Consider the following 26,735-nt stretch of genomic DNA (forward strand, 5'->3'; position numbering starts at 1 on the left):
TATTATTAATTATTAATTATTAATTACTATTATTCAAAACCTAGAGAAGAAAGGAAAGATGGAGAGATTTGATGCAACGTACCCTCTTAATCGATCATACACTAACGCTGATACCGTATTTTTATTTTCAAAACCTTTGTTTTTCGTGTGGAAAGTATTCATATTCTTTTCATCAATTAAAGGATAAATCATTCAACCCTAGTACTTATAGGTAGAGATAAGATTTCTCCCATGTCGCATTCAAATAACTATATAATATATATGTATGTATGTAATTTCAGAACCAATCGATCAATGTGTTTGCCAATTACGTCCCATCCTCGATTGTTTTTACGTAATCGCATGTTATCCAGAAAACATGCGTCATTTCTGTTGAAAATGATGTAATAATCTAAAACCATGTATTTTTTTTTTGTTGGATATGGATGACAAAAAAAGTTTTTTTTTTAAATTCTAGCCGTAGTGAAGAATCTGGAAATATAGTGTGAACAAAATAACAAATATAATAGTCTGGAAATATATTAGTTATTGATCCAAATATAATTATTACTAGTTAAATATCAATCATTCTGAAAAATAATATTGAACTACCATTTTAATTTAAACCAAATATAACTGGAAATTTTATAAAACAATATATATATATATATATAACTGGAAAGCAATCCACGGTCGCAATACGTGTCTAGATTATTTAATTGTGGGTCCATTAGGAGAAACAAAATACAATGTACTCAATACATACATGCATACATACATACATACATACATGCATACATACATACATACATACATACATACATACATACATACATGCATACATACATACATACATACATACATACATACATACATACATACATACATACATACATACATACATACATACATACATACATACATACATACATACATACATACATACATACATACATACATACATACATACATACATACATACATACATACATACATACATACATACATACATACATACATACATACATACACACATATAATTTGTGATGCTTTTAATTTGTGCGTATAATACCTTGACTAACTTAGCCGATGGAGCGTGCATGCAAATTAGACGTCAACTTATAGTATACTTCGTTATAGAATATACGTACATATACACCTAATTAAAAACAATGATGATATATATATACATATACGGTCCATTATCAAATTACTGTATTCTAGTATAAGTAGGGGAGATTCGGTCGGGTGATACTTTCGTTGGTTAAACGCTTGCGAATTAGGATAAGCATGAGATCATAAAATGCGACTGACCTCTCGTGTAAACCCTATATATATATATATTAGGGTATAATACATAGTAAATTAACTTCTTTTTTCTGTTCTTTTGTGGAATGCATGGAAAAGCTTTTATAACTAAAGAAGAGATAACTGTACGAACCATGAAAAGAAAAAGAAAACAGAGGACAGCCATAGAAGCTATACTCACTTTCTTTTATCAACGTATATACCGATATATATCTGTGTGCCTGTGTGAGTGTGTAAGAGAGAGAGAGAGAGAGAGAGAGAGAGAGAGAGAGAGAGAGAGATCCACTAGTTGTGTTTGGTGCAACCGTGTAGACATGCATGAATACTATAATCCCAAAATCTGAATCGGATTTGGCTTTTTGAGGATCCCATCATGTTCTATCCACTGACCCAAATCCTAATCTCCGTTATGTTTCGATATATAAATAGCAAATTAAGCTGAGCACTCTCTCCATGCATGTTGTTCTTCACTCTACGTGCATAACCCCTTTGAACTCTTTGTTCCCTCATTACCTCTTCAATCATCCCAATATTTATAATTATGGAAAATACCATCCCTAAACAAGCCTTAATGATGCTCTTAATCGTGTTTTCAGCCCACGTTTCGGCATCTCAGGCTCGAGTGCTTCGTGGAGATCACGTGAGAATCACGAGTGGAATCGATAGTCGGGTTCTTCTGCGTGAACTAGGGTTTGATCTCTCTAAGCTCAGAGGTCATGAAGGAAGAGTGCTGGTAGATTCCGACAGGGTTTCTCCCGGAGGACCCGACCCTCAGCACCATTGATGGGACTCTTATCCACTCTGTCTTTTTTTTTTTACTAATTAATCTTGTCTCGTTTCTATTGTTCAACTCACTATACATATAAGCATTATATATATATATAGGTCAATGCAATTTTGTTGACCAAGCATCAAACCTTTGATTTTCTTGTATGTCCAGTGGTTTAATTATATTTAAATTCGAAATGTATTTCCAATATCGCATCAATACCTACAATTTTGAAGTTAACGAGACACACACTTAATATTGAGCTGAGATGGCCAATTCCTAAATCTTGGGATAATTTGATGTCTATATATAGATATTGAACCCTCTGTGCAGTCTTATTTTTGTGGCAGGAAATTTACTGTAGATAGATACACAAGCCAAGGAATGCAGTGTATGTATGTATGTATGTATGTATGTATGTATGTATGTATGTATGTATGTATGTATGTATGTATGTATGTATGTATGTATGTATGTATGTATGTATGTATGTATGTATGTATGTCATACATACATACATACATACATACATACATACATACATACATACATACATACATACATACATACATACATACATACATACATACATACATACATACATACATACATACATACATACATACATACATACATACATACATACATACATACATACATACATACATACATACATACATACATACATACATACATACATACATACATACATACATACATACATACATACATACATACATACATACATACATACATACATACATACATACATACATACATACATACATACATGCATACATACATACATACATACATGCATACATACATACATACATACATACATACATACATACATACATGCATACATACATACATACATACATACATACATACATACATACATACATATAATTTGTGATGCTTTTAATTTGTGCGTATAATACCTTGACTAACTTAGCCGATGGAGCGTGCATGCAAATTAGACGTCAACTTATAGTATACTTCGTTATAGAATATACGTACATATACACCTAATTAAAAACAATGATGATATATATATACATATACGGTCCATTATCAAATTACTGTATTCTAGTATAAGTAGGGGAGATTCGGTCGGGTGATACTTTCGTTGGTTAAACGCTTGCGAATTAGGATAAGCATGAGATCATAAAATGCGACTGACCTCTCGTGTAAACCCTATATATATATATATTAGGGTATAATACATAGTAAATTAACTTCTTTTTTCTGTTCTTTTGTGGAATGCATGGAAAAGCTTTTATAACTAAAGAAGAGATAACTGTACGAACCATGAAAAGAAAAAGAAAACAGAGGACAGCCATAGAAGCTATACTCACTTTCTTTTATCAACGTATATACCGATATATATCTGTGTGCCTGTGTGAGTGTGTAAGAGAGAGAGAGAGAGAGAGAGAGAGAGAGAGAGAGAGAGAGAGATCCACTAGTTGTGTTTGGTGCAACCGTGTAGACATGCATGAATACTATAATCCCAAAATCTGAATCGGATTTGGCTTTTTGAGGATCCCATCATGTTCTATCCACTGACCCAAATCCTAATCTCCGTTATGTTTCGATATATAAATAGCAAATTAAGCTGAGCACTCTCTCCATGCATGTTGTTCTTCACTCTACGTGCATAACCCCTTTGAACTCTTTGTTCCCTCATTACCTCTTCAATCATCCCAATATTTATAATTATGGAAAATACCATCCCTAAACAAGCCTTAATGATGCTCTTAATCGTGTTTTCAGCCCACGTTTCGGCATCTCAGGCTCGAGTGCTTCGTGGAGATCACGTGAGAATCACGAGTGGAATCGATAGTCGGGTTCTTCTGCGTGAACTAGGGTTTGATCTCTCTAAGCTCAGAGGTCATGAAGGAAGAGTGCTGGTAGATTCCGACAGGGTTTCTCCCGGAGGACCCGACCCTCAGCACCATTGATGGGACTCTTATCCACTCTGTCTTTTTTTTTTTACTAATTAATCTTGTCTCGTTTCTATTGTTCAACTCACTATACATATAAGCATTATATATATATATAGGTCAATGCAATTTTGTTGACCAAGCATCAAACCTTTGATTTTCTTGTATGTCCAGTGGTTTAATTATATTTAAATTCGAAATGTATTTCCAATATCGCATCAATACCTACAATTTTGAAGTTAACGAGACACACACTTAATATTGAGCTGAGATGGCCAATTCCTAAATCTTGGGATAATTTGATGTCTATATATAGATATTGAACCCTCTGTGCAGTCTTATTTTTGTGGCAGGAAATTTACTGTAGATAGATACACAAGCCAAGGAATGCAGTGTATGTATGTATGTATGTATGTATGTATGTATGTATGTATGTATGTATGTATGTATGTATGTATGTATGTATGTATGTATGTATGTATGTATGTATGTATGTATGTATGTATGTATGTATGTATGTATGTATGTATGTATGTATGTTTATTATATTTAAATATTTGTAGTAAAAAGGAAATAAAACTGGATAAAGTTATAAAAAGATCTTTATTATAGGATATAATTTGATACGAAAAAGAGAAGGATTATATATTTTCGAATTATCTGAAAAGAATATTCAATAATGTTATATGTATTTTTCCGGTTAAAAATAAAATTTTATGAAAGCTGGTCAATTATAGATGTGAGAAAATTTAGGAAAATATACTAAGGGATTTAGAAAAATTGCAGTGTTTTGGATGAGTTTGACTAAAATAAAATATACAATAAATACCGAAGCCGCCTGACCTAACACCGCGTCTTCCATTTCGGGTCTACTCATTTGCAGTGAAGAAGACGACGGCGAAAACCACCACCGGAGCCGCCATGTGTGACGGAGATTGCCGCCCTCTCGGCTTCCTCTTGGGCCTTCCCTTTGCCTTCCTCTCTCTCCTTCTCTCCATCGTCGGCGTCGTCGTCTGGATCGTCGGGTCTGTCTCCTCTCCGTTTTCCTCTCTTTCAACCTCTTAATTTCCTCTGATTTATCGGAGTTTTTCGATCTACAGTTGTTTAGCTCTAGAATTTTGCCTGTCTCATCGTTTCTGGCATGATCAATTTCATGTTTGTTCTGATCATTTAAAAAACTACCGTTTCTCGTTGAAGATATGGAATCTGGTTAGCTCTAGAATTTTGCTGTAGATGTGATATTTTATCTGCAAATTTGTGACGTTCATCCTCTTTCGAATCTCGTATTCTTTGTGACCCAACGAATTTGAAGTACATAAATCTGAGTTTAGTCTGCTTGAATTTTGAATTTGAAGAGCATACATTGATTCTTGATCGGCTCTGGAAGATCCAGTCGTTTGTTCTTATTCTTAGAAAATTCAAAATTCACGGGTTCTTCTGAAGTTCAAATTTTTTTGTTTCTTCGTCCATTTTTCTTGCTATATGAACTATGAAGTGGTTTTGAAGATGGGATCAACTTATTTGAATCTTGTGATTCTGCAGATTGTTGTTGTCATGCATATGCCCTTGTTGCTTGTGCGTGACTGTGATAGTGGAACTCGCTCTAGAACTGATCAAGGCACCGATTCATGTTATGAAGTGGTTCACTTCCCAGATACCTTGTTGATGTCTTATGGATCTTCATTTGTCTGTCTTCCCTGTACATAATAGTTCACCAATCAATTTCTTCCCGTTTGCTTGTTTATCTCTTCCTGGATTGCATTTGTATTAGTAACTCAGATTTATTCCACAGATTCATTGTCATCCTAAGTTTTTTTTTTTTTTTGTGTATAAATCTAAGGTTTCGTTTATGTTCATTCCGGATAAGCTGTTCCTTATCCTGTTTGCTTGGACCCGAGGTTGTCGGGAGATAGAATGCAATGCAATGCAAAGCCAAAGGAAAGATTTGTCATTTACCTCTTCTCATATCCCCTTTTATGGGCATGTGTATGCAGCGTTGAATCTGTTTATAGATTTGATATGTTAACATGCACCATAGCTATTTTAAGCAGATGATATACATAATATCACTCTCTAGTTACATTCATCGTCATCAGGGGTCCGGTGAGTATACAGTTTCCATGACCCATCATCCATCTGAACCATCCCTTTGTTCTCAACACACCACCAGGAACCGGGGATTAAGTATTCATCGTCCAGAGCATCTAATCGCTTATTGACTGATGAAATATCCTTTTCAATCTCCAGCTTGAATCCTCCGAGGCTCCCTTGAGTCCCTGCCACCCCATGTAAGTAAATATCTATGTTATGGTAGTTCCTCAGGTTTAGACTCTGCTTCAGGTACTTTGATTTCAATGTGTTGATCGTGAGCACCTCCCCTGCATCGTCGTACCCAAGCAACGGGTAACGAGGCACGACATCAGGAACATTCGTTATTCTCAGGATGTTGAGGTTCTCGATGGAATCAACCAGCATTTTGAAGTTCTTGTCCCCAACACGAGGACTTGCAAATGCAAAGGCTGTGACATAAAAAGGCTTGTGCTGAAGACTTTTCATCTTTTTGTGTCCATTGTATGCAATATCTGTTGCACATAGAGTTGACATTGTTGCTCCCAAGCTGTGACCTGTTAATGTGATGCTAACTTCTTCATCCTTGTATTGTTCCAGTAACCTGTTTACCTCTCCCAGGACCTGGCATCAAGACCGAGAAAACAAATTAAAGCTATGGAAGGAAAGAGATAACTATTTGTTAACGGAGGCACAGGAGAAAAGTGGAGATGCTCACTTGTTCTCGAGCACTAGTCTTGTTGAAAGGCGAGCGGGGATCATCGGTGGTGTAGAGGGCGAGCCAGCCACTAGCGATCTGAGGTTTGTGACCGGTTTCGGCACCCGGGAAAAGCTCGGAAGCTGGATCAAGCGGGAAATCAAAATCATTGGCCCACTCGTAAGGCTGAATGGTCCCTCGCCATGCCACGACTATATCCCGTCTCCCCAGCTTCTCCTTGCCCTCGTCTGTAGCCACTGCGATATACCCCATCCAGTTAGACTCTTTACTCCACGCCTCCCTTGACAGCGACTTGACAATGAAAGAGCCAGGTAACTTTACCGAAGACGTAGCGTAGAAGAACTTGGTCACCTTGTACCTGGGCCATGATAGATCAGAGATTTTAACATCTGGAAGAGCAATGCTGATGAATGAAATAGGACCCTTTTGTAGCACCTGTAGGGATTGCCTTTGAGGAATCCTGTCCGGGCAAAGAGTTCTGTCTTGGAGAAGTAGCTGTCACCGGCATATTTGGATCTCCGGTCACTGTTGAAGGCATCGTAAGTAACCTCGGCCATCTCTCCGTAATGAACGATGTATCGGCGAAGGTCGTTGTCAAGTGGATCGAGAAGGCCTTTCCACTTGTGCTCTCCGCTTAGCTCCTTCCATCTCCTCGCTATGTCTCCCCTCATTTCCACTGCCTTTCCTTCTTCTTGGACAAGACCCGAGTTAAGAAAGTTGCCCTCGTCTTGTCATGTTTCAAAGATTATAGGGTCATGTAAAATAAGTGTTTGGTCCATGTTTCATGGTCTTCACATAAATCGTGCCTAAGCTAACTTTTTTTGTTGGCCAAGTTTTCGTCCAGTGTACGTAAATCCGTTGTTCTTTCGATTTGCGATTGGGATTGGATATTAATTAAACTGATTATAATGTTTTCATTCCAGGGTTTGGAGAGAGATTTTTACATGAAGACAAGAGGAGGTCTTGTCCGGATGGAAGACAGCACAAGAATGTGTAATCACACAGCAACAGCTGGTGTATATTGCTTGAAACTAGACGGAACAAGACATAATCTGAAACAAAGAAACTAAACCATAGCCAAGAATGGACAGTGTTCTTGTGAACAAATCGAATTCTGGAAATGGCATTACAAGAATATATATATATATATATATCAGAGGGCTAAAGAAGCATAGAGGAGGAGATTCCAAGTATCGGGTAAACCGGGGAGACACCAATGGCTGCAGTCTAGACCGTTGTGGAGGCCGTCGTAGGCGCTTGGATGCGCGTCCTTACGGTACAATGAGAGAACGGTCACGTCGAGGAGGCGGACCGGCTTCTTTACACGGCTCAATACTTTGTTAACCACTATCCATCCTAATGGTAACCCTCCTGGATACTTCATGCCCATGTAAGGCTGTGTCTGCCCTCTGCACGACTGTGACGGTTCACCCCATTCCCTCCCACTGGTCGGCCCATCGAAAGTATTTATTTATAATTTCAACATTATGTTGTGTGTAAGGAGAGAGATTATATATATATATATATATATATATTGAAGAGGATGTAAGTACATACTCGTAATGGACAGGTGAAACGCCTTGGAAGAACACTTTGGTCTTACTAGGGTCAACATTACGGTCAACCCATCTCGCCCAAGTGGTCAAGCCTTTGTAATATGCCACCAAACGGTTCATGTCTCTGTATAATGTGTTCCCTTCCCTCATATGATCCCATCTGCCACAAGGATTTATGTATACGTTTTGGATATACGAACTTTCTTATATTACTATTATTATTGTATACATGAGAAGAGGGTGATCGTACGGCTGGATTCCGGAGGTGTGGGTCCACCAGTGCCACGTGTTGAAGATCAGGACGTCCATTCCTCGCCAAGCGTCGCCTTGTTTGATGGAGTCCAACACCAGAACCCTTCCTCCTCCCTCTTGAACTACGTCTACCAGAAACTGTGTTCTGTATAGGTACATCTCCACCCCATATTCCTGCCATTTTTTTTATAATCATTCTCATATATATATATATATATATATATACACACACACTGTTTCAAAAAAATTATACTCTATTTATATAAAAATCCGTGATTTGATAATGGAATTCTAAAAACCAATCGTGACTGGTAGAAAGAAAATGAAATTGGCAACTAGCTTGCAATCAGACAAACAGAAGAAGGGACGCTTTCTTTTTACCCAATTAACGAACCAGAAAAGTCAGCTCCTCATTGGTAATGCATACTTATCATTAGTCTCTATCTAATTTCGATACCCCCAAAAAAAAAAAGTTATATATATATAAATATAATTGATGGCCCACTTAATCCCAGTGTGATTGGAAAACGACAATCAATAAGCAGACACTGACTAAATGGGTTGTTGGTTATCATTGTAATTCTGACATTGATCGAATGTGTCGTCGTGTTTGGCCCTCTTGAGAAGTTTCTCACAAACAAGCTAACTATGTATGACTGTGAGGTTTTTTTTTTTGGGTAACAGTGGCAACCCTCTACGGCCCTTCGGACCGGACACACGTTTAACTTCGCGAGTCGGACAATATCGCGGACAGTAAACTCATCGACCCCTGCACAGTAGCCGACAAATCATACGGAACAGATAAATCAAACGAAGCTTCCCGGTCTAAGAGGAAGCTCAGATCTCATAACTCACAACTTCGTATAGAAGAAACCTGTCACTTCCCAATTGTCACTTGGGTATCTCCTCAGTGGCTGTGAGTTCGATTTCATAATTTGATAAATTTCATTATAATTTTATAATTAATTCCGTCCTTTCATTTTCCTGTGTAATGAAATGTATCTCTCCAACTTGGAATGAAGATGTAAATAATCACCGTGCTATTATATATATATATATATATATACCAGTGGTCTTGAAAAAAACTAAATGAGGGTACTACTTTCTTAGGTTGTGGTCCATTTTATTTAATTATTATCGTTTGGATTTGCTCTAAATCATCTTCACCATAAATATTTCTAGAAAAGTCAGTGACATTGATATTAAATCATTAAGCATGTTGTGTGCATATTGATAATTCATTAGTACTTTTTGGCTACGTTATTCAAGAAGGCTATCATTTTCGGAAGATAAATGAATTAATGGAGACGTTATAGTAATCGTGGAGCTATCTATTCAAGATTAATTTGGCGTGGAATAAATATATTATTTTGCATGTCATGTAAGTATCATCATCATCATCATCATCATCATCATCATTATCTAACAATTCCCGCATACACCTAGGTATTTGACGTTTGCATGGGATTATAAACATCACCATGCATAACAACTATATATATATGTCTATATTCATATATTTTCATAACTATGCACGTTTATATATAGCTAGATAGAATATGCAGGGTGATATTTAAATAAAATAAAAAACGTATGTCTTTTGTAGGAAACTTTAAAATGGCCATATATATGTATATATAGGTCTCAAAAAGGTTAAATATAAGTTGAAGAATTTCATAATTATGTAAAGTAGGGTAATATTTTAGGTAACTTTAAATTAAAGTGTAAAGAGAGAGAGAGAGAGAGAGAGTACCAGGAAAGTGAGGGAAGTGAGGGGTTGGCTTCGGCGGAGAGAGTACTTTGCATTGGGAACCCAAGCGTGAATCATGCATGCCAACGATTCAAACATGTTCAGACTCAGTGAGTCACCCACGAACATTATCCTCTTCCCCCTCATTCTCCTCAGAAATATCATCCCATTGAACCTGTAATTCTCATCATCACCATCATGCATACATAGATATATATGTGCGTGTATGTGTGTGTGTATGCGTGTTACCTTGGAAGGTCGCAGGAGAAGGGCTGCCACCTGTACTTGAGATAGAGAGAATCCGGACGGCCGGATTTCTGACAGTCGAACTCAGGATCTATGAAGGGACATTTGTACGGACTGTACAAAGGGTACGATGAATCGTACACCCATTTGCCACGTGACCAATTGCATCTCCCTCCTCTCCCCGTTTTCATGTCTGACGCGTTGTGCCCTCCGTATTCACCCCTCAATACACTGCTCATGAACTCTGTATCAGCGTTGCCGCTGAATCCATGTGATTCCGCAGCTACTTTTGACGATGATAATGATGATGATGATGATGATGATGATGAGATTAGCATGAGAAACAGAGAGGGGAATAAGATTCTTTTTGGTGGGAAACAGAGTCCCATTTTGCTTCTTTGTTGGGTTTCTGGATCACAAAAGACTCGGAAACTTATCTTTGATTATATACATACGATGAACATATATATATATATATATATAGAGGGAGAGAGAGACTTTACCATTTTTTTTTTCATATTATATTTGTAAATACACTCGTGGAAAATTCATATTCTTCTCTTTGTCTTTTTTCATGTCATAAAATCTGCACCAATGAGGCTAAAACAGCTTAAAAAAGGTTAAACTCACAAAAACCATCACGTAAGTCCATGTGTTCAGATTACATATATCTAATGTGATTTTAATTGAAATATGTATGTGTTTATATATAAAAAAAATTATATGTAATATTTCGCTTGAGATTTTTCAATGGCTAGGGGGATCCCATAAAAAAAAGAAGCAAGGATTGTAGATGTCATTTGTAATTGAAGCATATAGCACTCATTATGGTTGAAATTGAAAAGTTAGGTTGTGTTGATTTTTTAAAGGAAAATAATTTATATATTTTTACTACATTTTTTTTTTCATAGCCATTGATTGGTTAAGATATGAATGATTTGTATAAGACATGAAAAAATAAATAAAGGGGATGATAGGGAGCAACTTGTACATGTGATGATGATGAGGTGTGGTCTGCTTTTTCCAACTAAACCACTAATCCTCTATACATCTTTTTGGTTAAAATAATTTAAATAACTTTACTAACACGTACCTACCAAATAAACACAATATATCTATATATATATCTCACAAATATAAAGGTTCGAGTTTATCTGATTTATGGAATTCTTAATATTTTCGATTGATTTAAAAATTAATCCCTCCGTCTCAACGTTTCAAAATATTTGTAGTTTTAGGTTATTTTATACGTTTCAAAATATTTGTAGTTTTACATTTTCAAAATATTTTTTATAATAATTTCAAATTTTACCCCTATCAAATTCCAATACATTATTAATAATTGCATTGTTTTTATCATCAAATAGGGGTATATGTGACTTTTGTTTCATTTTCTTAAAAAATGTGAAACAATCTAAAACAACAAATATTTTGAAATGGATGGAGTAACCATATTACATCGAATAAGGCAGTAACGAGTCGAATATCAATGCCTTTTTTTCCCAATAAAAGAAAAAGGCTATTTTAATGTATAACATGCACGTTTATAAATGATATTATGAAAAATAAATAAAAAAAAACTAATATGAATAATATGTTGAAAACTCTTTAGACTTGTCTTCTAATTCAAAGATCGAATGATTATATCTTCATAAGCACCCTATATATAAATATTAACAGCAATTATTCCTTCATCAACAAATTCAATAATTACTTTCAACTGCCCGTTTATCGATTGTTCTTCTCATAACCATTAAGAGAGCGAACAAATCTTAAACAGATATAAATAAAAACTAAATGTAATTCAGAATTAAAATCATATGGCATCGAAAAAATAAGTAGATTCTAAATTCAAAGGCAATAAAAAAAAAATTAGGTAATTATTGTTGTCTCTCTCTTGTTGCTCTGAATGGTTCGTGATCCGACTCAAGATTCATAACCAGAGTTCGAGAGCGAGCAGGCAGAGACATTGATCATATGAACCAAAGTGAGGTATTACAAAATACCTTTTAAAAAAAAAAAGTTTTTGTAAGTTGGAAATGTGAAAGATAAAATGAAATCCAAGAAAAATGATTACAGAACCAACTAGGGACAGGTCCATATCCAAACCCTCGTAACACATGAGCTGCAGTTTTTGTAACTAGGCATTTTGTCTGGAATCTAAATGGAAAGTTCAACTCCTGTCCCTTTCCAACTTGTTCTCATTTCATTTTGTACCCACATAACTTCTTCTCCTAAGCAGTGGAACTCGTGATCCGAATGAAATATCAGAAATGGTCTCTCAATATTGTATACAGAGCCCATATCGAATGAACTCGACTCATTACTTTGGAAACCCTTTAACATGTTCTTACCATATCCATACGTTATTTAGATTTACTTACAAGAATAAGTCATCTGCCAAGAGTTTTCACAGAAGCTCCCGATCGGATTGGCTGGTGCGTTGTACCGATGGCCGGTTATCTCCTCACCGAATCTCATACTTTTCCGGGGTGCGGTCACACTCTCGACAGATATCAGCATCTTCAATACACCATTGACCCGCAAAGTTGTTCGTATTCTTGTCCTCTGGCTGACCCCATCCTTGAATATACAGCATCTCGGATATTCTAATACAAGAAGAATGAGAAAAAAAATGAAAGAAAGAGAGAAACCTTGTAGGAATTGTTGTGTTTTGCCGTGTTTGCTGTCGAGTGGAACAACGCCAATGAACTTTGTCTCTGTCCAGAAGGATACAGCTTTCATCCAAGGGTCATTGGCTAAGTTGTTGCATGAGCTTTGTGTTCTGCTCCAACGAGCAGAATTCTGGCGTGTTATCAATAATTCCGTCTGTCTATACTAACTTGGGCCTCAACTCTTAGTAAAAATTCAAGACTCTTCTATGGGGACATATGTTCAAGGTTTTTTTTGGGTGCCCTTTTGCTTATTTGATCATATCTGGTCTTTCCTACATCAGGAAATGACAGATGGATCAGAGATTACCTGTTTCGGCGGCTTCACTCTCATTTGTCTTCCAATGCTTTGCAATGTTCTCAGACAACGGATCATCTGGGTTTGGGGCACTCAAAAGAGCCTGAATGCTGTTGGCATTAAAAAGAAAAACAATGGAGAGGTCAGATGCTGAGATGCATTAGGTAGCAAATTCTATTACCAGCATCATATCAGTGTCAATATGCATTCAAAGAAAGGCAGATATTTACAAATGACACCACTCCCGGACATTCATTGGCAGAATTTTCTTCCTATATGGGAGGAAGCACAGACATCACCCGAAAATACTTATGAAGCTATTTGTGAACGTTTCCTTCAATCATTCACACAGTTGCTTCTGTATGAATTTAAAGAGAGTAGAAAGTACCTCAGAGGCCGAAGAAAAGAACCCTTCCAAGGTGATACGATATCGGATTTCTGATCCTATGATCTCATCACAAGTATGAAACTACAACAAAATCTGAGTGCATGATACTCGAGTTACAGTAGGCATCAACAGGCAAAGGGATGTATGCACTATGCATCACCAAAACGCCTCAGATTAAGGCGTCATATAAGAGTCTCATACTCATATTTTACCTTTGGGGGGTGACACTGAGTACTCTTCAGGCAAGAACAGCTCAAGTTTGAATACACCAGCTTGAGGGAAAGAACAGTAATTACTACAATCAATACTAGAACAAGACATCGGACAAATTCATGATGAAACATTTACCTTCGAAAGGAGACAGAGCTGGACCAAGAATCATCACATTGAAGTACCTCATATTGTCTTCTGAAGGAGCTGTGACAAACACTGTCAGTACATCTTTGTGTCTCTTATGAGCCCAATTCCATTAGATTATCGAATTCTCACCATCCAACCCAACGTAGAAACCCAAGATTCTGTCTTTTTTTCCACCCCTATGAACTCAGCAGAAGAAGCTAAGACCACACGGACAACACAGCTCATATAGTTCAATGAAGACGGAGGGAGATCAACACCAAACAGTCGAAACCGAGGAACAAAACTACCAGACAGAACCCGGAAAGAATCCTAGGTCAATGGAGAAGCTTACCGACTCGACGATCCCAACTTGTCCATTGGAAGTAGTACAAAAGCAAGTGCTGAAAGATTGGAAGAAATGAAAAAGAAGTCAGCACCGGTTCGCTCAAAAGCCTCTGCGTTTCCTGATCAAAAAGAAGAACCCGCAAATAAAAAAAAAACCCAGAAATCGATTCGAATCGATCAATTAAACAAACCATGATCAGAGGATGAGAGAGATTAAGAGCGTGGGGTACTTGACCTTGATGATCCGTCGAGGCAGATTGGCGTCCGCCATTAACGAAGAAGAGAATTCACCTGCAGAGCGAGCGAGCGGAAAAAGATCACTTTGGTCTTGAAATTGAGATCTGTTTTATACGTGTGGGTATCTAACCTAATCAATGTTATATATAGTCAAATTTCATTTCTTTAAAATTCATCTTCCCTTTTTTACAGACATATCCTCTTTATTTTCTTTTCCGTTTAATTTCCGCATAAATTTTATTTTCATTAAAAAGGATAAATATGGAAATCTGCTTACGTTCTCTAATTCTGTATAATCATAACCAAACCCTACCATTATTTAAAAGCTCTCTGAATTAATTAACCATCGATTACTATTAACGTCGGTCTTATTAATTAAAGAAGCTCGAGTTCTCTCACTGGACAGTACCTTTCACGCGCCTCATCCGCGAGTGAAGTCTCCTTTGTCTTTTATCGGTTTCAGAAATTTGGAGAGCTCTCTCAGTGTGGGGGAGAGAAGGAGAGGGAGGAGCTGTAAAGCACATGGCCTCAATTCCGTTGGGGCCTCAACCCCAGCCTCTGGCTCCTCCGCCGCAGCCTCTCAACGGAGACGCTCCGAAGCGTCGCTCTGACATGGATTCCGACAAGGTTTCTTCTCCCTCTCCTGTTCCATCTCTCTTTGTGTATTTGACTCGCGCTTTGCGTCAAAGTTGCGGTATACAGTTCGTTTGAACTAGCGTTTGGTGGATGTTCTAGATCTCACCCGATCTAGATATCCTTTCGCCGTTTGAAGTCTAACTAGGATCGATCTGTGCTCTCGTGCTGTTTTTTCCTTGTCGGCCGCTCCTCCGGCGAGCCTCTCTGATGGGAGTGTCCCTCCTTGTTTTTTTTATTTCTTTGCTTGCAGTAGCTAACCCTATCGTATTTGTGTAACGTCGTCAACCTTCAGAATCTGATCTAATGACCGAGTGTTGTCTCAATTAGTATATGAGGCTTTGTTTCTCGAGTAAGATTTAGCTTTGAAGAAAGCTCTTGCTCCTTGGTGAAGTTACATTTCACGGAATTGATTCCACAGTGCAAACTATAGGAACTCGAAAACGGCAGGACAAAGTTTCAGATCTTTCTACTTTCTTTGTCCCCATTAAAAACTTTTGCCCTTGTTTTATCCAGAGATAAGTTCCTCAGTTGATTTCTTGTTTTTTTTTTCGGTTGTGATGTTTCAGCTGTTCATTTCAACCCTATATAAAGTACACACCATTTGTGTTGTAGATCTATGAAATACATCCTGCTAGGTTTTGGAGTACTTCGAGTAGTTATTGTTCTTTGGTTCATTCCATCTGTTCTCTCTGTGTTCCATTGCGTAGATTAACTGCCGACAATTGCGTTCCCTTTTTCTTTTGTTTTTGGTTTGTTCTGCACTCTAACATTTATTCCAAGATTTGTGTAGTGGCTGTTTGATGCTTTGTACGATTCTTATGCCGAACAAGTGTTGTTGACATCGAACCTTGTTATACTCTATAGTGTCCGTAACCATGTCTGAGCTTTCCTGTCACATGTTATAGATTATATATGGTTTATCTTTTGCAGGGTTTGGTCTTCTTTTTGCATCTCAGTTTTTCTAGCTTAGATATGTTTTAATTGATTCATGTTAAAACCATAAGATACGTTTGACTTACAGTGCAGTTTTAGATATTTGTGTTATCTGAACAGAAGTATAGTCTCTCATGCTGGTCTTCTAGAAGAGGGTTTCGGTTGTTTTTTTGAGTTGAAATGGGGGGAAACCGTAAAGTTTGCGAGCTCCCTTCTAGCATATTGTAGACAGGCGAAGTTTAATGTGTATAATAATACGTTCAAGTATAATTGCAGGAAATGTCTGCTGCTGTTATAGACGGAAATGATGCTGTTACTGGTCATATCATTTCCACTACCATCGGAGGCAAAAATGGTGAACCTAAGGGGGTTAGGATCTGAGTTCTTTATCACAGATTCGGTGTTTGTTTAGCCTTTTTTCTATCATCAAAATATTATTTAATGTTTAAGATTTCCATATTTAGTACCGTGTAAATGGGTTACTATACTGAAATGGTAGTTCATTTTCTTTTCTTGTACGTGAAGCACCAACTGTTTAAACAAGTATTACACCACAAATATAAAATAAATGCGTGTATCTGAACTTCTTTACATCTCTCTCTCACTCTAACTTTTTTAGTTTCTTACACTTTTATCCGTGTAACCTATTACAGACAATTAGTTACATGGCTGAACGTGTTGTCGGTACTGGATCATTTGGAATTGTTTTCCAGGTAGTTAATCATGTGCTTCTTTCTACTAGCATCTGTGCTTCTTTCTACTAGCATCTGCAACCATGGATTATCTCTATATTCGTTTAAATCATGAGATTACTCTTTCAGGCAAAATGCTTGGAAACCGGAGAATCAGTCGCCATTAAGAAGGTCTTGCAAGACCGGCGCTATAAAAACCGTGAGTTGCAGTTAATGCGGTTAATGGATCACCCAAATGTGGTCTCACTGAGGCATTGTTTCTTCTCTACTACGAGTAGAGATGAACTTTTCCTCAATCTTGTTATGGAGTATGTTCCTGAGACTCTGTACCGGGTTCTGAGGCACTATACTAGTTCAAATCAGAGAATGCCCATTTTCTATGTCAAACTTTACACATACCAGGTACGGAAGGTTATTTATGGTATTCTTTGTAAATACTCCTGCGCTTTCATGTCAGTCCTGATAATATTTAGATGTGCGTTGCAGATCTTCAGAGGTTTGGCCTATATCCATACTGTTCCTGGTGTTTGTCACAGAGATGTGAAACCACAAAATCTTCTGGTACTTTATTATATCTTGGTGCATCTTTGTTAACCTGGACTCGTTCTGAAATCTAATTTTCAGATGCATTCTGTAGGTTGATCCACGTACCCACCAGGCTAAGCTATGCGATTTTGGGAGTGCAAAAGTTTTGGTAAGGGGGCCATCTTTCTTGATACCATTTCGTTGTACATGCTTGCAACTTTTTTTTCCGTTTGGCATGCATAGTATATGCAATGCATGCGATAGTTTGAGCTGTCCTTCTCTTTCACCTGCTAAGTATTGACCTTAGGTCAACACGCTTGCTCACATTGAAGATAACTTATATTCTTATTAGTGTTCCATTGTTGACATTAGGTCAAAGGTGAAGCAAACATATCATATATCTGCTCCCGGTATTATCGAGCTCCAGAACTCATCTTTGGGGCCACAGAGTACACATCATCCATAGATATGTGGTCTGCTGGTTGTGTTTTGGCAGAACTTCTTCTTGGCCAGGTTTGTTTGGATAGTTTGTTCTGCTGTAATGATGTGAAATTGAAAATTACTGTTTTCTCTCCAAATCATTATATTATCTCTCTGTGCAGCCATTGTTTCCTGGAGAAAATTCAGTGGACCAGCTCGTAGAGATAATAAAGGTGATGCATCCTTCACAATATTTTAGGGAGGGCTCATTTTTCTGTCTGGTATATCAGGTTTCAATCGTCTGAGGAGACTTATCTGCTATACATGCCTTGTTTTAGGTTCTTGGTACTCCTACCCGTGAAGAAATTCGATGCATGAACCCAAACTACACAGATTTTAGGTTCCCACAAATTAAGGCTCACCCATGGCATAAGGTACATCTCAGTTTCTTTTTTCTTCCTCTCAGTTCAAGTTCAAGCATAATTTGTTACATAAAGTACTCATTTACGTTCATTACTCTTCACATGTGACTTCTGGCTTAAATCCAAACATATGCTCGATACTTCAGGTTTTCCATAAAAGAATGCCCCCGGAAGCAATAGATCTCACATCTCGGCTTCTTCAATATTCACCTAGTCTACGATGCACTGCGGTCAGTATTTCCTGAACCAGACCAACAATAAATCTCGTGATATTTCCAGCCCCCGAGTGGCCAAATTCAATAGAGAGAGAGAGAGAGAGAGAGCGCGCGCACACACACACACACACACACACACACACTCTCTCTCTCTCTCTATTACTGAAGAGAGTTACAGTTTGAGGTGAGGCTGAATAAATTAATTTTCTGTTACCATGTGTGAAGCTTGAAGCATGTGCTCATCCTTTCTTCAACGAGCTCCGGGAGCCAAATGCCCGTCTTCCAAACGGTTGTCCATTGCCTCCATTGTTCAATTTCAAACAGGAGGTAAATAAACTACATTCTGATCTTTTTTGGTAAAAAAACCACTCATATATAGCTTATTATTTTCGTGGCATATTGCAAAGCCATGAATAGGTCTTACTGGTTGCGTTACGAGGCTAAGACAAAAATGTTGTCTTTTAACTGAACGTACAAAACACTAGCAGTTGGCAGGAGCTTCACCGGAGCTGATAAGCAGGCTAATACCAGAGCACGTGCGGCGGCAAATGACTGGCGCCTTCCCATTTCAGACAGGTCCTTAGGAAGGCGAGAACAGAAGGATTGAAGAGACAGATCTAATCAAAGGCTTACCTGAAAGACGAGAGAGAGAGAGAGAGGATTGACTTTGCTCTCTAATGGATAAAATCAGTATATGACTAAAAAAATCAATCAATGAGGTCATGAGAGTTGTTGTTGGCTGCTTCCGTGGGAGTGACTGAGACGCCGTTCAGCTTGAGAATGGAAGAGTTTGATGATTTGTGTCTTATTATTTTACCTTTTCTTTATATATATATATATATATATATATATGTATTTTTGTATATGTTCTGTTTTTTTCCTGGTCGGTAGCAGTTGTAAGGGATCACTCTTCTTCAGACAGACAGACAGAGAGACAAACGGCTGCAATATCCGCCGATGTGGTAACCAGTGATTCAAATTTGGGTTGAGTACAAATATGGTATTCGATTCCAATTTTTTTCGGATTTTGAATCCGTCGTTGTATCTTAGGTCAGCGATGTTGGTGGATGATTAGGTCAGCGAATTGTGAGAAAAGAGGGTGAGGGGTGAATCTAACCCTAATCTTAGACGAATCCAATTCCAGGTGAGTGCAGACATCGATTTTTCCAACCAACAACGGAATCTGAATGCGACAATCGAGTTTTTGCTGCCGTGAAATCTGTATTCATCTCACATCAATATCCGGAAAACGAATATCCAATTCGCAATCGCGGATTAGGCCGGAGATGCACAATTTTCGCGTACATTTCGGCAGCATTTACTCGAACGAGTAAAATCAATGAACCAAAGCTCGTGATGCAAGAGCAAGCTATTTGGTCATTTGAAAAAAAAAAAAAACAACAACAGCGGCTCCAATCTGACAGAGACCAAACTTTTAAACTCGAGAGTTTTAGATCAATCATCGTCTTTGTGGAGATAGTTTTACTTCTGTCTTATTACAATGAGAATGTCAAATACCAAACAGGCTGCAACTTCCTCCCCCCAAAGCCCTTACAGGCACAAGAAACATCATCAACCGTGAATCAAATTGCACAAACCGTATCATCTTTAACTCGAACAGCAACCGATTCTTTTCAGCAGAGACCCTTCTTCTTTGATGTTTATGGTCTCTCCTTTAGCTGGCAAACCTGACGAAACCCCTTCCGCGTTCCCGCCTTCCACGCTCTTCTTGCTCACTATCTTGTGGATCTGAGTAAGGACCTCGTTGAAGGCGTTTTCGACGTTTGTAGCGTCCAGAGCTGACGTCTCCATGAAGTAGAGGGATTCTGCCTCGGCGAATGCTTTCCCGTCTTCCGGTTTGACGGCCACGAGGTGACGGAGATCGCACTTGTTGCCAATGAGCATAACCACCATGTTTGGATCGGTATGGTCCCTTAGTTCCCTCAGCCATCTGGCAACGTTCTCGAACGTCGCATGCCTTGTCACGTCGTATACAAGCAGTGCCCCCACCGCTCCTCTGTAGTAAGCGCTGGTTATTGCTCGGTATCTGTCAAAAGGGTATCAGAGATGATGTTCTTCTATTCATCATATATCTAAATTATCAGGATGCTTATGATCAAGACAAGGAATCTTGTTTGTCTCTTACGTCTTAAAACGATCATCTAGAAGAGAGAAATCTTGTTAGGATGTCGGAAACAAACCAATATCCTACATTCTTCTACTCACTCAAAATGCAGGCTATGTTACCTTCTACCTTTACACCAAATCTCTGAGATGATAGTATGAGCTGCTGATCAAACGGAGAATATACATAAGAAATGCTTCCTACAAGGATGGATCATTAAAGATCTTGTCGATGAAGAATATCCAACTTTTGCAAAGGCGGAAATGTATATAACCATTGCTTAAGAGATTGGAAACCAAAGGATGGATCTTTATAGGATCACTGATTCACCTGTGAAGATCGTTATTAGCAGTCCCAGATGCTTAGGCACTTAGACACCAATTGGGTTCAACTCTTTTAACATTTTTCAAGTCGACTGGCACTCATTATACACAGAGATTCAAACACATACACAACAAGATTTATAAACAGTTACAGTCACTAAGGAAGAAATTAACAAGAAATGGGCTGAAATATGAGACTCATCACAATGACTATAGAACAGTTTCCAACTTGAGATCTAACGGACTTAGACTTACCCTGTCTTGCAAATTATAATCCTTTCAGAAGATAATCACTGAAAGACTGAAACTCATATCCAAAGAACCATCACATGCTATACAACTCCATGAGATTCAGATACATAATCAAACACCAATATCTCAAAACCCCACCAGATTGCACAAGCAGAGCAAAAGAAACAAGAAGAAAACAAGAACTCCACCTAACAAAAAAACCCACCAGAGCCATGATTATGAAAACCCTGTTGGATGCAACACAACAGTACCATAACAATCACAGCCCATATGATTTCAGCAAAGTAGAACAAAACCCATAATTCCGGAAGAAAATCATGAGAAATTATCATACCTCTCTTGACCAGCAGTGTCCCAAATCTGAGCTTTGATGACTTTACCATCGATTCTAAGCGTTTTGGTCGCAAACTCAACGCCAATAGTTGACTTGGATTCGAGATTGAACTCGTTCCTCGTAAACCTAGACAGCAAGTTCGATTTCCCGACACCTGAGTCGCCGATCAACACAAGCTTGAAGAGGTAGTCGTAATCATCATCGGGTTTGTACCCAGCCATGATACGATCCTACTTTACCTCACTTTTTTTTTCCCCTGGTTGAACCCACAAAAAAAGACCCTCAGAATACAGCTTTTTCCACCGAAATTCTGGGTTTTGGAAATCAAGCTGTGATCCTCGTTAAGGAAAATCGAAACCCTTTTTCTATTTCTCACAAAAAATAAAAAGATTTGGACGATGTCGATGAAAATTTTGGAACCCGTTTGTTTGGGCTTTAGATTGAAGAGGAAAGAAGGATTCTCGATTTGTTAGCAAAACATTTTAAGCACCCGATTAAAGAAAAGCCAATCGTTGCTTTGCAAATATGCTTTTAGTGAATCTCCAGAGATTTTCTGAATCAGATATGATCGGATGTGTTCTGTAATGAAAAAAAATCATTTTCTTTTTACCCACAAAAAATAGTGGAGTTAATAAAGAGAAATAATTGGATTTAGCAGAAATGATTATTTTTTTTGGTGACGACAACAATAATTTAATTTTAAAATTATCAAAATGCAAGTGTCAAAAGAAAAAAAAACAGATATCAAAATAATCTGAAATTAAAATGGATGTAATAGAGATTATTTTATATTATCCGTCATTATTCTATGTGCCCATAAATATCCGATTTGAAACAAAATACAAATCATAAATAAATGTGGAGATCAAAAATTGTACTTTAAAAGTAATTTTGCACATTTAAAGATATATACATAAATACTGACTTTGAAATTCAATTAAAGAGGAAATCTGTAATCCTATCTCCCAAAATCCAGGAGAAATATTTTCAGATGGGATTTTGGTTTTATCTGATCAATTACAGATTATCAAAATTATTTTCTTCCCAAATTAGCAAAGTCAGCTGTAGGAAATATAGCTATTCATATATATATATAACCATATATATAATATATATCACTCTCTGTAGACCAACTTGCCTGTTAAGAACGACCCCTGTTTGGACACGTGTCACCTAGTATAAGTGGACCCGCACACGGTAGCACGCGTCCTCACGTTGTGTTTTATGCTTTATGTGAAATCCACCACGCTCTATCCAAGGCGCGTGATTCTTACTCTCCCTTCTTGCCAGCTGCCATTAGTCCGTCCGGCTACGAAGCCTTATCCAAAAATTTCTAAAGAGCCGACGTGTCTGTCACCTTTGCTATCTCACCGACGAATCTATTGGCTGTCAAGTACAGAATACGTCCCCTAGAGCCTGAATCCGACTCCGTCCGTCACTGTTGTCTTAAAACAATCTCGGTGACTGAACCCTCTGATTCAGCCAGTAAATCACGAATCGTTTTCCAAATATTTAATAGAATGGAAAAAAAATTATATTCCCTTCGATATTCAATCCATGACCTTCCAATCTCCGTAGCAATAAGCGTATGATTGCAGATTCGCTACCGATAAATTTCGATAAATACCCTTATATTATCGGTGTCATAACACTTTTTTCCTTTACTAAACAAATGACTTGAAAAACCCATAGATTATAACAAGGGTCGAGGGCACCGATATGTTATTTTGTTTCGTCGGTAATCAATCCGAGTTTTAAATCTCAAAAATCTTGTAACTATAATAATACCAATATATAATCGTATAAAATGTATAAATAACAAGAACGAATTGGGTCATTTTTTTCGTAATTGAAAATGATAATTGACGTTATAAACTTTTCTGATCTTAATTAAACAGGCAACGGTCACTATAATTTTTTTACGAATTTAATTTATTTATGAGAAAGGCCCAACGTCACAATAGTTATTTCAGTAAATTGGGTTATTTCAGCGTCATTTACAGAATATAGGGGCTTTTTTGATATTTTTGTTAAATGTACGTATGGCTGGAAACCGAGATTTTTTTTTTCTGTGCGTTTTCCATGTAAACCCTAGATTAATTTTTCGCATTCATTTTTGTGTGGAAAAAGATCGGATTCCTCTTTTGCTAAGAAGTGAAAAGGTGGATCTCGATTCCTCGAAACTCCTTGAAGTATGCGTTGGAATTTGCTCATTTTCGTTGTCCTTTTTCATGTTTGCTGAATTGTGTGGATCGAATCGCTCCGATTCAGATTTTGGAACCTGAAATCCGATTCTTTATCTTCTATCAATTGTTTTTTTTTTGTTCCAATCTCATGGATCTTGGTTTTCGATGATATGTTTTGTCATTCGTTGGATGCATTTCGTTGAAAGTTGAGTTTTTTAGCCGTGGTAGACGAAGATTAGTAAATATTGTGAGTTGCTGCCAGATTTTGATTATATGGGTACTGTATTAATTATCCTCGGCTTGCTTTTTTTTTTTTTTATAAATATATCACTGGAAGTACTGATTTTCCTTCTTCGTCTTTTTCTGTAGTTTTACTGAGTTGTTCGTGGAGATTATTCTTTGTGTCTCTCATTCCTGCATTTGGGTTTTCTGTCGCGGGTTGGTTGGTGCAGATTTGTTGAAGTGATTCATTTTTCCACGAGTTTGGCTGATTGGCTGGTGCAGATTTGTTGAAGTGATTCATTTGTCTAAGAGATTTTGGAATTCTTTCGTCTCTAGCTACTTTAGAAGATGATTTCTAGGTCGTACACCAATTTGTTAGACTTGGCCTCAGGGAACTTCCCTGTCATGGGAAGAGAAAGGAGGCGACTTCCAAGGGTAATGACAGTGCCCGGTAATGTGTCTGAGTTTGATGAAGATCAGGCCTACAGCGTTTCATCTGATAATCCATCCTCGATTTCCACGGACCGAATGATCATTGTGGCTAATCGGCTTCCCTTGAAAGCAGAGAGACGTAATGGAAGCTGGAATTTCAGTTGGAACCAGGATTCATTGTATTTACAGCTTAAGGATGGTCTGCCAGAGGATATGGAAGTATTATATGTAGGGTCCTTGGATGTTGATGTGGATCCATACGAGCAAGATGATGTTGCACAGATACTGTTGGATGGATTTAAGTGTGTTCCAACCTTTCTCCCACCTGATTTGCAATCAAAGTTTTACGATGGTTTCTGCAAGAGGCAGCTATGGCCACTCTTCCATTACATGCTGCCCTTTTCAGCAGATCATGGAGGCAGATTCGAAAGGTCTCTTTGGGAGGCTTATGTTGCCGCGAATAAATTGTTCTTCCAGAAAGTAATTGAGGTTATAAACCCAGATGATGACTATGTCTGGGTACATGACTACCATTTGATGGTCCTACCAACGTTTTTGAGAAGACGATTTAATCGAATAAGGATGGGTTTTTTCCTCCACAGCCCATTCCCCTCGTCTGAGATATACAGGAGTCTTCCTGTACGCGAAGAGATACTCAAGGCTTTGCTCAATAGTGACCTCATTGGTTTCCACACGTTTGATTATGCTCGTCATTTCCTTGCTTGTTGCAGTCGGATGTTTGGTCTGGAATATCAATCTAGGAGAGGCTATATAGGGCTTGAATACTTTGGAAGAACTGTAGGGATCAAGATCATGCCTGTTGGAATCAATATGTCTCGTATACAATCGGTTATGAGGCTTTCAGAAGATGAGGGTAGGGTGAGAGAGCTCAAAAAGCGTTTTGAAGGTAGGACACTTTTGCTAGGTATTGATGATATGGACATTTTCAAGGGTATTAATTTGAAGCTTCTAGCGATGGAACAGATGCTTAAGCTGCATTCAAAATGGAGGGGGAAGGCTGTCCTGGTCCAGATCGTAAATCCTGCTTGGGGTAATGGAATCAATATGGCGGAAACATGTGCTGAAATACAAGAAAGTTGCAGGAGGATCAACGAAGAATTTGGGGAACCCGGATATCAACCCATCGTATATATTGATACCCCTGTTCCAATTAGTGAAAAGGTTGCTTATTACAATATTGCTGAGTGTGTAGTTGTCACGGCCGTTAGGGATGGTATGAACCTTACTCCTTATGAATATATTGTCTGTAGACACGGCTTGCTTGGCTCAGAATCAGATTTATGTGGACCAAAGAAAAGTATGCTGGTTGCATCAGAGTTTATTGGGTGTTCCCCTTCGCTTAGTGGGGCTCTACGTGTAAATCCATGGAATGTTGAAGCCACTGCAGAGGCATTAAATGAAGCCATCTCAATGGGTGATCCCGAGAAACAGATGCGTCATGAAAAACATTTCCGATATGTTAGTACACATGATGTAGGTTATTGGTCCCGAAGTTTCTTGCAAGACTTGGAGAGGATATGTGCAGATCATTTCAAGAAACGGTGTTGGGGCATGGGCATTAGCTTTGGTTTCAGAGTGGTGGCTCTGGATCCCAATTTCAGAAAGCTTTCGATACCTTGCATTGTGTCAGATTACAAAAGGGCAAAAAGTAGGGCTATATTGTTGGATTATGATGGCACTCTGATGCCGCAAAACTCCATCAATAAGGCCCCCAGCGGGGAAGTTATAAACATATTGAATGCACTTTGTTCAGACCCAAAGAACACCATCTTCATTGTCAGTGGAAGAGGGAGGGACAGCTTGGACAAGTGGTTTTCTCCATGCAAAAACCTTGGAATTGCAGCTGAGCATGGATACTTCTTGAGGTATCTTCTCCAAGTTTCTCCATACTTAATTAGTCTAATGTGTAAAAAATTTCCTTTTTGGAGCCTGTTGCTCTATTCAGATCCATTCCCCTTGCGCCATTGCAATATTCTCTCTTTTCGATAATAACATGGTCAATGTCTTTATGCTCAGGTGGTCCCAAAATGGAGAATGGGAAACATGTGGTCAGAGTACTGACTTTGGCTGGATGCAGATTGTGGAACCCGTAATGAACCAGTACACTGAGTCTACCGATGGTTCAGC

The 26,735-nt window shown here is 38.0% G+C and overlaps 9 protein-coding genes and 1 long non-coding RNA gene across 29 annotated transcripts in view; 6 read left to right on the forward strand and 4 right to left on the reverse strand.

Annotated features, from left to right (window-relative positions):
* The first annotated feature begins 1,613 nt into the window (after window positions 1-1,613).
* On the forward strand, window positions 1,614-2,090 carry LOC104826219 (CLAVATA3/ESR (CLE)-related protein 5-like). The gene has a single exon (XM_010558820.1). The coding sequence runs from the start codon at window positions 1,829-1,831 to the stop codon at window positions 2,069-2,071; it is 243 nt and encodes an 80-aa protein (XP_010557122.1). The 5' UTR covers window positions 1,614-1,828; the 3' UTR covers window positions 2,072-2,090.
* A 1,472-nt stretch (window positions 2,091-3,562) lies between these two features.
* On the forward strand, window positions 3,563-4,039 carry LOC104826220 (CLAVATA3/ESR (CLE)-related protein 5-like). The gene has a single exon (XM_010558821.1). The coding sequence runs from the start codon at window positions 3,778-3,780 to the stop codon at window positions 4,018-4,020; it is 243 nt and encodes an 80-aa protein (XP_010557123.1). The 5' UTR covers window positions 3,563-3,777; the 3' UTR covers window positions 4,021-4,039.
* Window positions 4,040-4,823: 784 nt separating this feature from the next.
* On the forward strand, window positions 4,824-5,858 carry LOC104826225. Its single transcript, XM_019204116.1, has 2 exons — window positions 4,824-5,027; window positions 5,545-5,858. The coding sequence occupies exons 1-2, from the start codon at window positions 4,924-4,926 to the stop codon at window positions 5,666-5,668; spliced, it is 228 nt and encodes a 75-aa protein (XP_019059661.1). The 5' UTR covers window positions 4,824-4,923; the 3' UTR covers window positions 5,669-5,858.
* A 69-nt stretch (window positions 5,859-5,927) lies between these two features.
* Window positions 5,928-7,608, reverse strand: LOC104826223 (phospholipase A1-IIbeta). Its single transcript, XM_010558823.2, has 3 exons — window positions 7,223-7,608; window positions 6,788-7,145; window positions 5,928-6,693 (listed from the first exon to the last, which is right to left on the reverse strand). Exons 1-3 carry the CDS (start codon window positions 7,456-7,458, stop codon window positions 6,076-6,078), a joined length of 1,212 nt encoding a protein of 403 aa, XP_010557125.1. The 5' UTR covers window positions 7,459-7,608; the 3' UTR covers window positions 5,928-6,075.
* Window positions 7,402-7,772, forward strand: LOC104826222. Its single transcript, XR_773710.1, has 2 exons — window positions 7,402-7,494; window positions 7,711-7,772. It is a non-coding gene; the product is annotated as an uncharacterized LOC104826222 (long non-coding RNA).
* A 3-nt stretch (window positions 7,773-7,775) lies between these two features.
* On the reverse strand, window positions 7,776-11,039 carry LOC104826221 (protein trichome birefringence-like 40). Its single transcript, XM_010558822.1, has 5 exons — window positions 10,595-11,039; window positions 10,349-10,520; window positions 8,594-8,769; window positions 8,345-8,503; window positions 7,776-8,232 (listed from the first exon to the last, which is right to left on the reverse strand). The coding sequence occupies exons 1-5, from the start codon at window positions 10,978-10,980 to the stop codon at window positions 7,941-7,943; spliced, it is 1,185 nt and encodes a 394-aa protein (XP_010557124.1). The 5' UTR covers window positions 10,981-11,039; the 3' UTR covers window positions 7,776-7,940.
* Window positions 11,040-12,772: 1,733 nt separating this feature from the next.
* LOC104826226 (ubiquitin-conjugating enzyme E2 35-like) lies at window positions 12,773-14,994 on the reverse strand. 18 transcript variants are annotated; one of them, XM_010558827.1, is made up of 6 exons: window positions 14,869-14,994; window positions 14,641-14,689; window positions 14,298-14,366; window positions 14,162-14,221; window positions 13,950-14,042; window positions 12,773-13,671 (listed from the first exon to the last, which is right to left on the reverse strand). In XM_010558827.1, the coding sequence occupies exons 1-5, from the start codon at window positions 14,902-14,904 to the stop codon at window positions 14,017-14,019; spliced, it is 240 nt and encodes a 79-aa protein (XP_010557129.1). In that variant the 5' UTR covers window positions 14,905-14,994; the 3' UTR covers window positions 12,773-13,671; window positions 13,950-14,016. The 18 variants fall into 18 exon arrangements, 3 of the variants coding, with proteins under 3 accessions (XP_010557129.1, XP_010557127.1, XP_010557128.1); XM_010558825.1 differs by having other exon boundaries at window positions 14,641-14,752; XR_773717.1 differs by adding an exon at window positions 14,439-14,506 and having other exon boundaries at window positions 13,950-14,366; window positions 14,641-14,752.
* A 349-nt stretch (window positions 14,995-15,343) lies between these two features.
* On the forward strand, window positions 15,344-19,540 carry LOC104826227 (shaggy-related protein kinase zeta-like). Of its 2 annotated transcripts, none has more exons than XM_010558829.1 (12): window positions 15,344-15,497; window positions 16,716-16,808; window positions 17,093-17,152; window positions 17,261-17,533; window positions 17,618-17,692; window positions 17,769-17,825; window positions 18,029-18,169; window positions 18,259-18,309; window positions 18,415-18,510; window positions 18,645-18,728; window positions 18,939-19,040; window positions 19,199-19,540. In XM_010558829.1, exons 1-12 carry the CDS (start codon window positions 15,393-15,395, stop codon window positions 19,295-19,297), a joined length of 1,236 nt encoding a protein of 411 aa, XP_010557131.1. In that variant the 5' UTR covers window positions 15,344-15,392; the 3' UTR covers window positions 19,298-19,540. The 2 variants fall into 2 exon arrangements, with proteins under 2 accessions (XP_010557131.1, XP_010557132.1); XM_010558830.2 differs by having other exon boundaries at window positions 15,393-15,497; window positions 19,202-19,540.
* A 591-nt stretch (window positions 19,541-20,131) lies between these two features.
* LOC104826228 (ras-related protein RABA1a) lies at window positions 20,132-22,343 on the reverse strand. Its single transcript, XM_010558832.2, has 2 exons — window positions 21,748-22,343; window positions 20,132-20,760 (listed from the first exon to the last, which is right to left on the reverse strand). Exons 1-2 carry the CDS (start codon window positions 21,966-21,968, stop codon window positions 20,322-20,324), a joined length of 660 nt encoding a protein of 219 aa, XP_010557134.1. The 5' UTR covers window positions 21,969-22,343; the 3' UTR covers window positions 20,132-20,321.
* A 1,463-nt stretch (window positions 22,344-23,806) lies between these two features.
* The window catches only part of LOC104826229 (probable alpha,alpha-trehalose-phosphate synthase [UDP-forming] 7), a 4,303-nt gene continuing 1,374 nt past the window's right edge, over window positions 23,807-26,735 (forward strand). Inside the window, exons 1-3 of one of the 2 annotated variants that reach the window (XM_010558833.1) lie at window positions 23,807-23,909; window positions 24,303-26,473; window positions 26,625-26,735. In XM_010558833.1, the coding sequence (XP_010557135.1) occupies window positions 24,504-26,473; window positions 26,625-26,735 (2,081 nt within the window). In that variant the 5' untranslated portion in view covers window positions 23,807-23,909; window positions 24,303-24,503. The remainder of the gene's footprint in view (window positions 23,910-24,302; window positions 26,474-26,624) is intronic. The other variant, XM_010558834.1, reaches the window with a different exon arrangement.

Source organism: Tarenaya hassleriana, unplaced genomic scaffold, assembly GCF_000463585.1.
Source record: "Tarenaya hassleriana unplaced genomic scaffold, ASM46358v1 Cleome5, whole genome shotgun sequence".
Classification (NCBI taxonomy): domain Eukaryota; kingdom Viridiplantae; phylum Streptophyta; class Magnoliopsida; order Brassicales; family Cleomaceae; genus Tarenaya; species Tarenaya hassleriana.